The 18470-nt window shown below is 42.6% G+C and overlaps 1 protein-coding gene across 2 annotated transcripts in view; it reads left to right on the top strand.

The window, feature by feature from the left end:
* The first annotated feature begins 13366 nt into the window (after positions 1-13366).
* slc16a10 (solute carrier family 16 member 10) overlaps positions 13367-18470 on the top strand; it is a 129532-nt gene continuing 124428 nt past the window's right edge. For both annotated transcript variants that reach the window (XM_043687148.2, XM_043687150.2), the window contains exon 1: positions 13367-13992. In XM_043687148.2, the coding sequence (XP_043543083.1) occupies positions 13584-13992 (409 nt within the window). In that variant the 5' untranslated portion in view covers positions 13367-13583. The remainder of the gene's footprint in view (positions 13993-18470) is intronic.

The following is an 18470-nucleotide window of genomic DNA, read 5'->3' as shown; positions in this document are numbered from 1 at the left end:
TTTATATGAAAATCTTTGTACATAGAACAAAGTATTGAACTATTCAGAGAACCTTGCCTTTCGAGTTTTTTGTGCCATTTGACCCCAACCAGCGTTTATTGAGGCATTCCTCATATTTTGGAGATAGTGTTAGAGGAAGACTGACACATTTCCCTGTTGCATTTGCAATGGCTTCTGTTCCTGTTCCTGCACCATTAATGCTGAAGATGTAAAGGATCTGTCATATTTCTCATCTACATTCCATCCTTCAACAAAATGATCCAAAGGCACAGCACTGGATTTCACATGAATATTGTGTTTCAGCACCACTCTCTCAATATCTCCAATGTAGCTAATTAATAATCATCTGACATCCACAGGTATGAACAGAAATTTCCTTCAATTAAGTATTGGAATGAGCGAAACCATCATTTTTTTTCAGTCTCACAGCCAAACTCAATTTCCTAGCTACTGACTCCATCCTTATCTCTGCCAACAGGCTGAGATAAAGCATATTCGTTGACAACTTTGGCGTTACATTTGATTCTGAGATGAGTTTCCAATTTCAAATTCATGGCATTATTAAAATTTCCACCTTTGTGACATTGTCTGACTTCACCAGTCCCAGCTCATCTGCTGCAGAAACCACCATTCACGCCTTCAATCTGTCTAGGTTTAAGTCCTGACTGGTCTCCCATATGTTTCCCATAAATGCAAGTGTTTATTTATCTGCATTCTTGACTCAAAGATCCAATGTCATCTCTAGTACAATCTATTCAGTGATTGTTGCAAAGATCCAGATTTTCCATTACTGTAGCAGTACTGCCCTTAATTGTGCAAGTTAAATAGATTACAGTAGTCCCCTCATACCCGCAGGAGATAAGTACCGCAGAAGCCTGAAACCGCATACAGTCGCAAACCCATTCAATTAAATGGGAAATGTACAGTCCCAGCAGCCCCCGGGTCCCTGGTTCTAGAGACTTCCCTGTAACATGTTCAGGCCGCAGCAAATCACAGAAACCAGAGCCGCAGATACAGCGCTTAGCCTGTATTGCTGTTTCTGCAAAATGACAGTGTACGTGGGTCAACTTTAGTCTTCATTTTTATTCAGAGATGTTTGCAAAGTTTCCCTGACAGCTCAGGAAGTAAATAAACTGCCTTGAATGAAACTAAACCATATGAACAAGAAGCCTCCCCAGGAGTGATCTCAGGTCGTAGAGTCATACAGCTTGGAAACAGACCCTTCGGTCCAAGGTCATGCCTTAGCTGATCTAAGCAGGATTGAAATATTGTTTCTGTCAAGTGAACCTTTTAGGAAGGGTCCATGTGTGTGGATCAGTTAAGAATGCGATCAGACTAAGCTGTAATTCCAGACACTTGAATAAAATGCCAAAACGCATTTCCCAGTTGAATGCCTGAAGAATCATTGCTCAGGAGTGTTTACTGACTGTGAAACAATGTTTCAGTATCAATCATAACTGTCAAGACAAGAAGGGAACAGAAATGTTTCCAAATTCTGGAAGTCCGTTACAGTAACAACTTCATGATAGAACACAGGATTCAGTAGTCACACTGAAGTGACAATCATAGTCCAGTCAAAGCTATTGCCCGTGTATCAAATTCTACAAAAGTTTATTTTGTGGCAATTAATTCCTTCCACCAATGGTTAAATAGTCTCTGTATTGCTGATATGGTTTTAGTCTAACATTTAGATTTTGAGAAATGTGTCAGAGCTAAGTTGTTCAGCTAAGGTAAGTGCAGATACAATTTGGAACCTAATTCAGGGTAGTCAGCAGTTTTCAATTCAACCGAATTGGATAAGTTTGTAAACATCATTGGAATATTCCACAGTATTTTACATGGATGGACATGTCAGAGACTAGTATTTGTGTGAAAAAAAACACTTGAATCATTCAGTTCTATTTTGATTTATTTACAAATCAGAAAACAAACAGAAACAACTTAAAACAAAGACTTATCTATCTAAGGAGATGCTGCGTATTTACCCTGTGATAAAACTTGAAATAATTTTTGTGGCATCCATTCAAGATGCAACTTTTTTAATATACATATGTGGGACGTAGGTGTCACTGGCTGGGTCAGTATTTATTGCCAGTCCCTGGTTGCCCTTCAGAAGGTGGTGGTGGGCTGCCTTCTTGAGCCGTTGCAGTGGACATCCTGTGGGTTGTCCCACAGTGCCATTAGGGAGGGAATTCCAGGATATTGACCCAGCAACAGTGAATGAATGGTGGTATATATTTCCAAGTCATGATGATGAGTGGCATGGAGGGGAGCTTGCAGGTGGTGGTGTTCTGATGTATCTGCTGCCATTGTCCTTCTAGATAGAAGTGGTTGTAAATTTGGAAGGTGCTGTCTGAGGATCTTTGGTGAATTTCTGCAGTGTGTTGTAGTTAGTACATACTGCTGCTACTGAGCATTGGAGGAGGTAGCGGAAGTTTCTGGATGTGGTGCTAACCAAGTGGGCTGCTTTGTCCTGGAAGATGCCAAGCTTCTTAAATGTTGTTGGAATTGCACAATCCAGGCAAGTGGAGAATATTCCATCACACTCCTGACTTGTACCTTGTAGACAATGGACAGACTTTGGGGAGTCAGGAGGTGAATTATTAGCCTTGGTATTCATAGCTTTTGACTTGCTTTTGTAGACAATGTGTTTATGTGGCCAGTTGACTTACTGGTCAATGGTAACTTGATGTTGATAGTGGGGTATTCAGAGTTGGGTACATCATTGAATGTCAAGGGGCAGTGGTTAGATTATCGCTTATCAGAGATGGTCTTCGCCTGGCATTTGTGTGGCATAAATGTTACTTGCTACTTGTAAGCCCAAGTCTGCATATTGTTCAGGTCTTGTTCCAATGGACATGAATTGCCTCATTTTCTGAGGAGTTATAAATGGTGCAGGACATTGTGCAATCATTAGCAAACATCCTCACTTCTGACCTTATGATGGAGGGTAAGTCATTGATAAAACAGCTGAAGATGGTTGGGCCTAACACACTACCCTGAGGAACTCCTGCAGAGATGTCCTGGAGCTGAGATGACTGACCTCCAACAATCACGTCCATCTTCCTATGAGTCAGGTATGACTTTAACCAACAGAGATACCTGAAACCCATTGATTCCAGTTTTGTGAGGCTCCTTGATGCCACACTTGGTTGAATGTAGCCTAGATGTCAAGGGCTGTCACTCTCACCTCACCTCTGGAATTCAGCTATTCTGTCCATGTTTGAACCAAGGCTGTAATGCGGTCAGGAGCTGAGTGTCCTGAATGGAACTCAAACTGGGCGTCACTGAGCAGGTTATTACTGAGCAGGTGCTGCTTGATAGCACTGTTGATGACACCTTCCATCACTTTACTGATGATCGAGAGCAGACTGATGGGGCGGTAATTGCCTATGATTATTTTGTCCAGCTTTGTGGGTACAGGACATAACTGGGTAATTTTCCACATTGTCGGGTAGATGCCTGTGTTGTAACTGTTTTGGAGGAGCTTGGGTCGGGGAGCGGCAAGTTCTGAAGCATGAGGTCTTCAGTATTATTGCTGGAATTTTGTCAGGGCCCATAGTCTTTGCAGTATCCCGTGTCTCCAAAAGTTTCTTTTTATTATGTTGAGTGATTTGGCTGAAGACTGGTATCTGTAATGCTGGGGACCACTGGAGGAGGCTGAGATAGCTCATTCACTCAGCACTTCAGGCTGAAGACTATTGAAAAAGCTTCAGCCTTATCTTTTACACTGATGAGCTGGGCTCTTCTATCATTGAGGATGGAGATATTTGTATAGCTTCCTCCTCCAGTGAGGAGGCTGGATGTGACAGGACTGCAGAACTTAGATCTGCTCCATTGGTGATAGGATCACTAAGTTCTGTCTGTCACTTGCTGCTTATACTGTTTGGTTTACAAGTAGTCCTGTTTGATAGCTTAACCTGGTTGTACCTCATCTTCAGGTTTGCCTGGTGCTGCTCCTGCAGTGTTCATTGAACTAGGGTTGATTCCCTGGCTTGATGTTAATGGTTTAGTGGGGATATGGTGGGCCATGACTTTACAGTTTGTGCTGAATTCTGTTGCTGTTGAGGCCCACATCGCCTCATGGATGCCCAGTCTTGAGTTGCTTGATCTGTTTGACACGTGTCCCATTTAGCATGGTGATAGTGCCACATAACACAATAAAGGGTATTCTCAACGTGAAGGTGGGACTTTCTCTCCACAAGGACTGTGCGGTGGTCACTCTTACCGATAGTGGCATAGACAGATGCATCCTGCAGCCAGCAGATTGATAAGGATGAGGTCAAGTATGTTCTTTCCTCTTGTTGGTTCCCTCACCACCTGCCACAGACCCAGTCTCACAACAATGTCCTTTACGACTCCACCTGCTCAATCACTAGTACTCTTGGTGACGGACTTTCAAATCCCCACCCAGAGCACATTTTCCACCCTTGCCACCCTCAGTGCTCCCTCCAAGTGTTGTTCATCATGGAGGAGTACTGACTCATCAGCTGAGGGAGGATAGTATGTGGTAATCAGCAGGAGGTTTCCTTGCCCATGTTTAACCTGAAGCCATGAGAATTCATGAGGTCCAGTGTCAATGTTGAGGACTCTCCGGCAAGTTCCTCCCGACTATATACCACAGTGTCACCACCTCTGCTGGTTCTGTCCTGTTGGTGGGACAGAATATACCAGAGTTGGTGATGGTAATGTCTGGAACATGGTTTCTCAGCTATGATACCAGCTGTTGTCAGGCTTGACTAGTCTGTGAGACAAATCTCCCAATTTTGGCACTAGACCTCAGATGTTAGTAAAGAGGACTTTGCAGGTTTGATGGGGCTGTTTCTGCCATTGTCATTTCTGGTGTCTATGTTGATGCGAAATGTTCATCTGATTTTTTTTGTTGTTGAGCGATTAAAACTGAGCAACTTGCCAGGCCATTTCAGAGGGCAATTAAGAGTCCATCACATTGCTGTGGCTCTGGAGTGCCATTTAGACCAGACCAGATGAGGACGGCAGATTTTCTTCCCTTAGTGAGCCAGATGGGCTTCTTCTGACAATTGACAATGGTCATCATTGACAATGGATTCTTAATTCCACTTTTTTTTTATTGAATTGCCTGCTGTTGGTGAGATACAAACCTGGGTTCCCAGAACATTAGCTGAGTTTCTGAACTAATAATCTAGTGATAATCGCAATAGGCCATCACCTCCCCATTTCAGTCCTCTGTGAGATTCAAAATTACTCTTCTGTTAAAAGAAAGCAAATGCTTCAAATCAAAAATATGAAAGATGTGCAACAATGAACATGTTCCATATGAACCCTGGAAGTGGTTGTGGAGAGCGATTTGATCCTTGTTTCAGACTGATGTCCTTTCATCAGAATTGTTCATTTGTCTCCAGCCTATCCTCTCGCTCTTGTATTTGAAATTAATTCCAAACTTTCTTTGTTACTTAATTGCTGAACAACTGAATATACAACACTTAACAAAGAAATATTCATTATCCAGTCTTCAGTGCCCCTTAGGGACACCTGCTTGTGCAAATAGGAATCCTTCACCTAACATCTGTGCCCTGCAGGATTGCACCAAAACCTGCCACCCTACCAACGCTCCATTAATTCAGATGCACCCGAGTGTTTTTCTGAACTTTCATTGTTGATTTTTTTTCTCTATTTCATAATTATGACTGCTAAGAAATTGATGGTCTCACAATGGTACAAGATGGGACTGTCAAATTAAGAGCTTTCTGTAGTACTCCTTTGAAAGTCTGGCCAGACAGCGATCATTAATTAATGTCAAAATGTCTTTGAATTTTCTAACTGCACAGATACAAATCAGAGAGTTATTTATTTATTTTTGAAAGTTATGAAGTATTAGATTATCTAATAATAGATTACATTGCAATTGTATCAGTGACTAGTACTTGATAAGAAACATTATTCAGGACATCAGAAAACAATTTAACGGAAAGGCATTAAAAAGATAAGAAGGTTCAATTCTTGCTTCAGGCAACTGTTTGTGTGGAGTTTCACATTCTCCCTGTGTGTGGGTTTTCTCCCATAGTCCAAAACAAATGTGCAGGTTAGGTGAATTGGTCATGCTAAATTGCCCCTAGTGTTAGGCGAAGGGGTAAACGTAGGGGAATGCTCTTTGGAGGGTCGGTGTGGACGTGTTGGGCCGAAGCGCCTTTTCCACACTGTAAGTAATCTATTCTAAAATACTTACACATGCACACACACCCTCCAAGTTTTGGAAAAAAAATGTTAACATCAGTAGGATGTTAATGTAAAGGTACCTTGGTCAACTAATTAATGATAGATTGTTGAAATATTGATCCACAACCAAACCTAGTTCGCATACAAACTGTTGGCACTGTGTTGTTTTACCTCCTGGATCACTTTGGACACTCTTTCGGAACCCTCCACTAATGATGATGAAGCCTTTCAACTCACACATCTTGATAAGAAGATTTATTTTACACCTACAAACTGGGTCTTGTTACCTCTGTCTGAGAGTATTGCAGACTCCATGTCCAGTCAACGATATTCTGAATCAACTTTTCAGATGATATACCTTCACAACAATACCAAGGTGGACTACGTGGCTAAAGTCACAGCTGCCATTGGGACTTCCCATCAAATAAAAAGAGTTAAAAAAATTATGGATACATCAACAGCCATTGCAACTGTGCATCGATTTAAGGATGATTTCTACTCGGGGTCATAACTTTCTGCCCTGGGTCTTTACAGGACTAGGTCAGATTGGGATATCTAGTTGGCATGGACAAGTTGGACCGAAGGGTCCGTTTCCATGCTGTATGACTCTCTGACTCTATATGTCTGATCAGGCTGATTCCTGGCCACATATTTTTGGGCACATGACACAAGATGACCAATGAGATTGTGGGGCCTCGAGTGTCAGATATTTTTCCAACTTTGCTTCCATCCGCCTCATCAGTAAGACATTTGAACACAAAGCATGATGCACCTTGATGGACCCATTGCCACAATTTTGAATGGTTGGAAGAAATCCACCCCACCCCCCAACATCCCCGTAATTAATGTCAATGCTGCTGTATTTCAAGGGGAAACTTCAGAGTATCTTTGAAGCACTTTCTTTGTACATCCTGGAATTCTGATGCTGATCATTTGAGAGTTGAGAAAACAGGAACTGACAGGGGAGAGTCTTTTCCATCAGCTGGACGCAGTGGCCAGTTACTTGAAGTTGATTTTCCCAGAATGCTTATGAAGCTGGCTTCAGGAAGGACACTGGTGTTTTCTTGATGGTGATCCCAATTAATCCAGAAGTGGAGGCACAGATAAGGGAATTTTTTGAGCATCCTTATAGCACTGATACAAGGTCCAGATCTCACTGTAGTCTGTTGATAACAACTGCTGTGTACTTTGGGGTTTCATGACTTATGGAGGTGTCTGTTTTCAAATACTTATTTCTGTAGGTTATAAAAGGTAAGATGGTACAATTGATCTGACCTGGGTCTTCTCATCAGTGATGGTGTTTTGAGAGATGTAACTTCCCAGCTACAGAAGATGCCCAACATCCCTCAGAATCCCTCCTTCAACATTTGTGGGCAGTGCAATATTTGATGACCAGGTTTGGATTAATAGATAGGCTTTGTTTTGGAGACATTCAAGTGTAGGCCATGTTTCTTGTGTGCAGAATTGAAGAGATCATGAGTGGTTTACAAACCTGATGCAGAGTGGGCAGTCAGCCAGACATTGTACTTCTTGTATGTCTTTGGTGCCTATTTAGTTTTGGCACAGAGGTAACTGAGGTTAAAGAGTTTTCTATCTGGTTGGTGTTTAACATTGGCAGTTAATCTTTGATAGTATGGAAGCTATCACACATATCCAGGTCCAGATTTTGCAGGCAGGAGTCACTCAAAATACTTCCTGTTGTACAATCATGAACTGTCTTCAGTTACTTTATCAATGACCTTGCCCCCATATTTAGGTGGGAAGTCGGAGATTCACTGATGATTGCACAATGTTCAGCACCATTTGCAACTGATCAGATTCAGAAGCAGTCCATAATCATAAGCAGCGAGACTTGGACAACATTCAAAAGTAGCTGATAAATGGCAAGTAACATTTGCAACTGCCAGACCATCTCTAACAAATGCCAGACCGCTTCTAACAAGAGAAAATCGAATCATTGCCTGTGATGTTCAATAGCATTGCTTGTGATGTGCTGAATTCCTTGGCTATTAACAACCTGGCAGTTACTGTGGACCCGAGATTGAACTGGACTCACCATATAAATATAGTGGCCCAAGAGCAGGTCGGAGGTTAGGAGTTCTGCTGTAAATAACTCACCTCTGACTCTCGTAGCTTGTCCACCATGCACAAGGCGCAAATCAGGAGTTGATGGGATGTCCTCCATTTGCAGAGATGAATGTATGAATCAGGAGCAGGAATAGGCCATTCAGCCCCTCAAACCTGCTTTGCCATTCAGTGAGATCATAGAGTCATACTGCACAGAAACAGACCTTTCGGTCCAACCAGTCCATGCCGAACATAATCCCAAACTAAACTAGTCCCACTTCCCGGTTCCTGGCCCATATCCCTCCAAACCTTTCCTAACCATGTACTTATCCAAACATCTTTATCACCTTACTTTAACCTCAAATCTGTATCACCTACCTATGATAACCTTTCACAAGATTTGACCTGCTCAAAAGTAACCAAGGACTGTGTTTCCATTATCTTAACGGGTGCTCCAATAACTCTCAAGAATCTTGACATCATCCAGGACAAAGCAGTCTGATCAACAGGCACCCAACCCACCACCTAAAACTTTCATTGTGCAAATGCATGGCAGATAGAGTCATAGAGATGTATAGCACAGAAACAGACCCTTCGATCTAACACATCCATGCTGACCAGATATCCTAGATAAATCTAATCCCATTTGCCAGCATTTGGCCCATATCCCTTTAAATCCTTCCCATTCATATATCCATCCAGATGCCTTTTAAATATTGTAATTGTAATTGTTGTATAAATGTGAGGATATCCACTTTGGTAGCAAAATTGTGGAAGTAGATTATGATCTGGATGGTGACACATTGGTAAAGTCAGAGGAACAATGAGACTTAGATGTCCTTGTATGCCAATTGCTGAAAGTAAGCATGCAGCTGAAGCTTGTAGTGAAGAAGGTAAATGTTATGTCAGCCTTTATAGCAAAAACATTCAAATACAGGAGCAGGGATGTCTTGCCGCAATTGTACAGGCCTTGGTGACACCAATACTGGGTGCAGTTTTGGTCTCCTTACCTGAGGAAGGATGTTCTGGCTATGAAGGGAATGCAACAAAAATTTACTGGACTGATATCTGGGCTGGAAAGACTGCTGTATGAAGCAAGAATGGACCAATTAATACTATTAATTAGTTCTGAAGGAGGGTCAATGGACTTGAAACACTAACTCTGTTTTCTCGCCATTGCTGCCAGATATGTGGAGTCTCACTAGCAATTTCTATTTTTTTTCAATTAGGACTATATTCACTGGAGTTCAGCAGAATGAGGGTAAACGTATAGAATTTGAACAGAACTAGACAGGATCAATATATGAAGGATGCTCCCAATGAGTAATAAATCCAGAACCGGGGTAAAGTCTAAGAAGGTGGGTAGGCCATTTTGGACTGCTGAGATGAGGAGAGATTTCTTTACCCAGAGAGTAGTGAGCCTGTGAAATTCTCTGGCACAGAGATAACAGTTGAGGCCAAAACATTGAATCTTTTCAAGAAAGAGTGAGATATTGTTCTTGGGTATAAGGGGATCAAGAGTACAGGGAGAAAGAGGAACAGGGTACTGAATTTGATTATCAGTTATGAATATATTGAATAGTGGAGCAGGGTTCAAAAGGCAGAAGGGCCCACTCCTGCATCTATGTTTAGTGCTTCTGAATTCCTCCACCAGCACACATTGGCAGCAGCATGAACCATTTACAATGCACTGTAGCAACTCAGCAAGTTTCCTTTGCCTGCACCTTCCAAAGCCATAACTTCCACAATATGGAAGAACAAGGGTAGCAGATGCTTGGGAACATCACCAACTACAATTTCCCCTCCAAGCCACTCACCATCCTGACATGGAAATATATCCGTGGGCGGGCACGGTGGCACAGTGGTTAGCACTGCTGCCTCACAGCGCCAGCGACCCGGGTTCAATTCCCGCCTCAGGTGACTGCCTGTGTGGAGTTTGCACGTTCTCCCCGTGTCTGCGTGGGTTTCCTCTGGGTGCTCTGGTTTCCTCCCACAGTCCAAAAGATGTGCAGGTCAGGTGAATTGGCCATGCTAAATTGTCCGTAGTGTTAGGTAAGGGGTAAATGTAGGGGCAGGGGGGTGGTTTGCGCTTCGGGAGGTCGGTGTGGACTTGTTGGGCCGAAGGGCCTGTTTCCACACTGTAAAGTAATCTAATCACTGTTCCTTTGACGTTGCCTGATCAAAATCTTGAAACACTCTCCAAACAGGACATTGTGAGCACTACAGTATTCCAAAGACGTGACCACCACTATCTACTCCACTAATCAGGGCGAGGGCAAGAAATGCTGTTTAACCAGTGGCAGCCATGTCCCATGAATAACTTGTAAAAGTTGCAGGTAAGTTTCTTGCATGTCCATCATTTGAACACAATCCACAGAGATACACAAGCATGAGAAAAATGCAGAGATTTTGAAGGTTGTAGGGCTGAGAGAAACTACCAAATACAGAGGGTGATGATTATAGAATAAGAGAGATATAGAATCCCTACAGTGTGGAAACAGGCCCTTCATCCCAACAAGTCCACACCAACCCTCTGAAGAGTAAGCCACCCAGATCCATTCCCCTACTGCTCTCACTTACCCCAGACTAACATACCTAACCTACATATCCAGAACACTATAGGCCAACTCATCTGACCTGCACATCTTTGGACCAGAGCACCTGGAGGAAACCCACGCAGACACAGGGAAAATGTGCAAACTCCATACAGACAGTCACCTGAGGCAGGAATCAAACCTAGGTCCCTGGCACTGTGCAGCAACAGTGCAAACCACTCATGCCACCCCAGTGATTTGAATGACTCAAATGAAACAGCAAACAGAGAGCACTGAAAAGAGCAAAATATGAGAAAATGCTTAGAAAAGAGAATTAGGAAACAGGAAAAGACGTTGCAGACAGGGTTTCTCACTTCACCAGCAGAGAGAATAGAAATGCAGAGTGTTTATTTTTAAAATTGACAGACTAGACTACAGGGTACCATTGCAAAAAGTTACAGAAAGCTAACATAAAGATCTGATATATAGCTGGGGGGCAAACTGCAATATTAGCCTTTATGCGAGGGTGTTGGAATGTAAGGTGATGGAATTTTTGGCGCAGTCAAATTGGGATTTAGTGAGACAGCAGCTGGAATACTTTGTACAGTTTTGTTGACATACATAAGGAAGAGTTGACTTATCTTAGAATGGTGACAGTAAAAAGATTCACTGCATTGAATCCTGGGGGCAAGGATTGTCCTCTGAGGAGATATTGAACAGTATGCACCTACATTCACTGGAGTTTAGAAAAGTAAAAGAAAAATTATTTCATTGTATAAAGTTATCAGAGGCTTTGACAAGGCAGGGTGGAACTGGAAATCGGGGTCATTTGCTTAGGACAACAGTCAGCTTTTCTGGACTGAGCTGGGGAAAAACATCTTCACTCAGAGAGCTATGAGTATTGGACAAATTCTACCTCAGAGGGTTTTGAATACTCACGTTTTGAGTATTTTATAGCTGAATTCAATAATTTTCAGACAGTGATGAAATCAAGGGAAATGGAAGTGAACTGGGAGGTGGACCTGAGGTAGAGAATCTGCTGTGATACTGAATGATGGACTGCTTAGCTGGGCTGAATTGCCTATTCCTGCTCCTATTTCTTATTATGTCAGTCCTGTTGGCTTGTTAAAGCATATCTCCATTCTGCCTCCAGTTATCATCCCACCATTCCCTCCGACCTTAAGGGTAATGAGTCACGCTGTGGGCACAGGAGAAGGAGCTTGGACATGCTTCTGATAGTTGTCCATAGTGTCCGTTCTCCACCTGTACAACTAGAGAAACAATATCATCGTACTATTCCATCGGATAGGAAATGTGTGGTGGTGGGTGGGAGGAGACAATGGTCGGGTTGCTGAGTCTGGCCAGTCCTGGGACCATTATTACCTCCAGTGGATTGTGTGGTGGTTGGTTGGGGGGGAGGGGTGTATTGGGGGAGGAAGGATGGTCCTATGGATATAGGTTGAGCAATTTATTGCAGATGCTGGAATCTATACTGAAAACAACAAATGCTGGAGGTCACGGCCGGTCAGACAGCATCCATGGAGAGAAAACAAGCTAAAGTTTCGAGTCGAGATGACTCAACTCCAATGAAGAATCAGCTAGACTTGAAATGTTATATTGCTCTCTCTCCATGCATGATCTCCAGGATTTGTTGTTTTTGGTACCATGGTGCTGAATGTGGAGTCAGAGACTTGAGATGGGCAAGGAGTGTGAAGTACAGCTACGGAGTGGATAGACAGATACCTTCCTCTAGTATAAAGTCAGAAGTCACATGACACCAGGTTATAGTCCAACAGGTTTATTTGAAATCATAAGCTTTCGGAGTGTAGCCCCTTCATCGGGTCAAGTGAGAGAAGTACATAGGCAGAGAATTTATAGGCAGAGAGATCATGGGCAAAAAGATCGAAAGATCATACAAATGGTGTGAGTGGAGTGTCGAATAATAGGTCTCTGCAAGTGATCAAAAGTGTCAGATGGCGTGAGTAAAGTGTCAACAGCTTAAAAACAAGTGAAAGGATGATCTATAATCCGATTAATGAGGCAGAGAGATAATTATAAAAAAAAGTGAGGTGGTGCTGAAGATAAACCAACTAACTGAAATAACATGATAGGTTTTAGAGTCACATGCCAAGGGTCTAACCAAAGTAATAAGTAATCCAAAATTGTACAAACTTATTAAGGTAGCAAGATCATACAATTTATCAAGCAGATGGCATTAAAACATGACAGTGAGGAAGATTTTACAAATGCAGAAATGTGGTGTGATTGCAGATGGAGCGACATGAACCCAAGATCGCGGTTGAGGCTGCCTTCATGGGTATAGAACTTGGCTATCAGTTCCCGCTGGTGCTTATTCTAAAATGGGAGGCTGAATGTCCTTGACCTCCTGTGGTCCAAAAGAGGGAATGGGCGTGGAGAAGCTTGCCGCGCCCCCTGATTGTGATGGGCAGGCAGAACAGCCAATAGGATAAAGGAGAGAGCAAAGGGCGTGTCCAATTATTGCTGGGCGATGGAGAGGCCACGCCCAGAAGTTGTAACCATTTAAGAATGAGTCCAAGGTAAACGTTGCCAGATACTGGCTGTAGTGTTACTATTTAATCAGAGGGGAGGAAGATAAGAGAGGGAACGGATTTATCTTACAGCGTGTGCTCGGAACTGGTACGAACACACAAAAGAAGGGAAGTTTGCCACGCAAAGCATTTATTAATTTTATTTTTTCCAGCTTTGTTGTTGGGAAGGGTCGATAGCCGGATGGTCTTTGATCTGCAGACGGGACGGTAGTGAGAGATGACAGGAAGGGACCCGAACGCCGACCCTGTGGAGTCAGGGCAGCAGGAGTCGTTGGAGGGGGAGGGGGAGCTGCGGGATAGCAGCAGCAATGTGAGCCCACTCAGCCGCCAGAAGGAGCCTCTCAACGGGGAGGCGAGTGTGGCTGACGAGGAGTGCAAGCTGCAGGCGGGCTCAGGGGATGGCGACCATTGCCCTGAGCAAGCCTCTGAGCACCCAGGCAGTGCTCTCCCCCCACCCCCTGGACCCTTCGTGCCCCCTGAGGGGGGCTGGGGCTGGGTGGTGATGTTCGCCTCCATGTGGTGTAACGGCTCGGTGTTTGGCATCCAGAACGCTTTCGGGCTCCTCTTCCTGTCCCTGCTGGAAAACTTCGGCGACCCGAACGACAAGCATCTGCGCTTTAAGACAGGTAAGCCCCAGGCTCTGAGCAGATGGCACTTTGGAGACTGAACTGAAACCATAAGCTAGGCCCCGGATCCAAGCTGCAAGCTCTGCCTCCTCCACCTTCACTTACCATTTGATAAAACAGCGGAAATGTTTCAATGTAAGGAAAATGTGCAACAATACATTTATTTTTCTGTTTCCGTCCTTCCTTGTCCATTCGCCCCAATAGTTCCATTTTTAGTCCCATCTTTTGGACAAGTTCCCAGATGAGGGGGAGACAAGCAGTAAAACTTGTGTGTGACACATACTGGTCCGACTTGTTTTGTGTACCTCTGAATAGTGATCCGGAACGTTCCTCTCCAAGTACAGGTATTGCTGATAGTTATATTTAAAAGCTTTTATTTTCTGTTCTGTTGTTCAACCAATGTCCCAGTTGCTTTGTCAGGCCAAAGATCCCCAGGTACAGTGTTAACCACCAAAGCCGTTAAAACTGGCATCCAAGCCACTGTGCTTTTCCAGCAACCCCTGGATGCTGCCTGACCTGTTGCGCTTTTCCAGCAACACATTTTCAACTATTATCCTGTAGTCAAAATCACAAAAACAGATTTACTGATCATCATATTGCTGTTTGTGGGAGCTTGCTGTGTCCAAATTGGGTTGCCTGTTTCCTGCACTACCACAGGGCTACACTTTGAAAATCCTTCATTGGTTGTAAGGTGCTTTTTGAAACTTGTGTTCTTGAATTGTGTGCAGGAGCATAGAGTCCTGGGTGTTTTCGTACACAAGTCATTTTCATGCAGAACAGAAAGAACTGTAAAAAAGCATACAGTATTCTAGGTTTTGTAAATTGTGGCATAGAGTACATGTTATGATGAACTTATGTGAGACCTCTGTTGGAGTATTGTGTACAGTTCTGAGTGCAGTATTATAGGACAGATGTGAACACATTGGAGAGAGAGCAGAAGAGATAACAAATCTTACTAAACAAGTATTTTGCATCAGTGTTTACTCTGGAGAAGGATATGGAAGATAGAGAACTTGGGGAGATAAATAGTGATATCTTGAAAAATGTTCAAAATACAGAGGAGGAGTTGCTGGATGTCTTAAAATGCATTAAAGATGGCTAAATCCCCAGGACCTGATCAGGTGTACCTGAGAACTTTGTGGGAAGCTAGGAAAATGATTGCTGGGCCCCTTGCTGAGACATTTGTATCATCGATAGTCACAGGTGAGGTGCCTGAAGACTGGAGGTTGGCTAACGTGGTGACACTGTTTAAGAAAGGTGGTAAGGACAAACCAGGGAACTATAGACTGGTGTGCCTGTCATTGGTGGTAGGCAAGTTGTTGGAGGGAATCTTTAGGGACAGGGTTTATATGTATTTGGAAAGACAAGGACTGATTACAGATAGTCAACATGGCTTTGTGTGTGGGAAATCATGTCTCACAAACTTGATTGAGTTTTTTGAAGAAGTAACGAAGAGGACATGAGAGCAGAGTGGTGGACGTGATCTATATAGACCAGTAAGGCTTTCTACAAGGTGCCTCATGGTAGACTGGTTAGCAAGGTTAGATCACATGGAATACGTGGAGAACTAGATATTTGAATGCACAACTGGCTCGAAATTTGATTGCTTTTCAAACTCTAGGCTAGTGACTGGTGGTATACCACAAGGATCGGTGCTGGATCCACTGCTTTTTGTCATTTTGTACAAATTAGTTGGATGTGAACATCGGAGGAATAGTTAATAAGTTTGCAGATGGCACCATAATTGGAGGTGTAGACAACAGTACAACAGGATCTTGATCAGATGAGCTAATGGACCAAGGAGTGGCAGGTGGACCTTAGTTTAGATAAATATGAAGTACTGCATTTTGGCAAGGCAAATCAGGCAAAACTTGTACATTTAATAGTAAGGTCCTGGGGAGTGTTGCTGAACAGAGATCTTGGAATGCAGGTTCATAGCTCCTTGAAAGTGGAGTTGCAGGTAGATAGGATGGTGAAGAAGGCATTTGGTATGCTTTCTGTTGTAGGTCAGTGCATTGATTGTAGAAGTTGCGAGCACATGTTGCAGCTGTACAGGACATTGGTTAGGCCACTTTTGGAATACTGTGTGCAATTTGGTCTCCCTGCTATAGGAAAGATGTTGTGGACCCTTTCAGGTTTCAGAAAATATTTACAAGGATGTTGCCAGGGTTAAAGGTTTTGAGCTATAGGGAGAGACTAAGTAGGCTGGGGTTATTTTTCCTAGAGCATCAGAGGCTGAGGGATGACCTTCTAGGAGTTCACAAAATCATGTGTGACATAGATAGACAAGGTCTTTTCCCTAGGGTAGGGGAGTCCAAAACTAGAGGGCATAGGTTTAAGATGAGAAGGAAAAGATTTAGAAAGGTGTGGCAACACTTTCTTACAAAGGGTGGTGTGTGTGTGTGGAATGAGCTGCCAGAGGAAGTGGTGGAGACTAGTGCAATTGCAATATTTAAAAGGCATCTGGATAGACATATGAATAGGAAGAGTTTACAGCAACATGGGCCAAATGTTGGCAAATGGGATTAGATTCATTTAGAATATCTAATCAGCATGGGCGAGTTGGATCGAAGGGTTGGTTTCCATGCTGTACAGCTCTAGGACTCTGTGTTTACAAGAACAGTTCAATGTTGAGACATTTCAATTATGAGGAAATATTAAAGAAGTCAGAACTGTTTGTTTTTTCTGGGAAAGGAGATTTGATTGAATTTTTCAAAATCATGAGGGTCTGCACACTGTGACTGGAGAGAAACTTTTCCTACTCTTCAACAGTGACAGCCAGAGGGCATAATTTTTGTGTCTTCAAAAGAAAGAAATGCAAGTGAGGAGAAACTTATTCACATAGCAAGGTGTTAGGGTTTAGAATGCATCACCTGGAAACTTGGAGAAAGCAGTTTCAATTGAGGTGTTAAAGAACCAATGTTTCTTTCTTTAAATAATCATGCAAAGTGCAGGGTTATGTGGAACAGGCATAAGATTGTCACTAAGTTAAAATGCACATAGACCCCGTTCAAACATGATCGTCAAAATGGCCTCATGCTGCATTAACAATTCTGTAGACCTACATTTTGAATCCCTTTTATTATTTTAACTATCTAGATTAAATCTCCTGTTAAACCTCTAAACTTGAGGGAATACTAACCATGATTTTGCAGTGCTTAACATGTTGGCATTATAGTGCTGTTTCTACTACTTTTGCACACATTCATTTTGGAAGAATAATGTTTGCTTAAAATGCCTAGCAATGGCCTTTGTATATGGACATTCACCAATTTAAAAATTCTACTTGAAGTCATTTTAATGTAGTATCCTTACACCAGTGTCCATTAATTCCACTTCAGCTGGAATACAGTCTGGAACTTGCATGGACTGTGTATGGTTTTGTTACTTTTTCAAATGTATTGAAGTGATATGGGCATCACTGGCTGAGCCAGCATTTATTGCAAACCTCCAACATCTCCACTGCTGACCATTTTCATGTTTGAGAGAAAGTCATTGATGAAGCAGTTAAAATAGTTGGGCCTAGGACACTACCCTGAGGATCCTGTGTGGGTATGTCGTGGAGCTGAGATCATTGACCTCCAACCACAACCATTTTTCTTTGTATCACACTTGATTCCAACCAGCAGAGAATTTTCCTGCTGATTCTTATTGACTGCATTTCTGCTCAGGCTCCTTAATGCCACATTTGATCAAATGTGACCTTGGTGCCAAGGGCAGTCACTCTCACCTCACCTCACCTCACCCACCTAGCTGGGCAAACTCTGACATCAACACTGCTTAATGTTAATTCTTTATATAGAAAATTCTCTAAGCTTGCAATATAGCTTGGCCACAATTGTTTGGAAGTGGTAATGGTGATGAATGATGCTGACACAGCTCAAACCTGTAACTGCATTGGCATTTTTAAAATCACATAGTTGTCTTCACTTCTGTCAGATTCTTCTGTGCCAGCTCTTTGAAACATCTAACCAATTATCCACAGTACTCAGCTCCTCCCCAAACACAGACGCACATCTTGCAAATAGTTATCCAACTCCCTATTAAAAAAATAAAGATGTTTGCACCACCACTTCAGGGAACATATTTAAAAATAGTCTCCTCGCTGCTGCTACTTCCAATTTACGTTCTCTATCATCCCTGCTATCAGTAGAAACAGTTTCTCTTTATTTATGTTATCAAAACACTTTGTAATCTTGAACACTTCTTATTTGATCTTAACAGTGTCAATATTTTTTGTGTACATGATCTTTTTTAAGAAGCTTTCCCAAAAATTTGGATAAGGCTCCAGCTTGCAACTGAACACCATAATTTAACTCTGTAAACTAAGCCATGTTTGCAAATAACAGTTATAGTCTGGCAAGGCTGACCATAAGATTTGTTCTGGTGTTTTAAAAATGATCTGCACTTTGATCTAACTAGTCCTGTGAATCTATAATTGGACATACACAAGACAGTATCTTTAGTAACAAAAATGC

Source organism: Chiloscyllium plagiosum, unplaced genomic scaffold (assembly GCF_037043375.1).
Source record: "Chiloscyllium plagiosum isolate Xiang-an unplaced genomic scaffold, Cpla_swu_hap1 HiC_scaffold_3, whole genome shotgun sequence".
NCBI lineage: Eukaryota > Metazoa > Chordata > Chondrichthyes > Orectolobiformes > Hemiscylliidae > Chiloscyllium > Chiloscyllium plagiosum.
The sequence above is the reverse complement of the archived record's forward strand: the minus strand, read 5'-3'. Positions and strand labels throughout refer to the sequence as shown.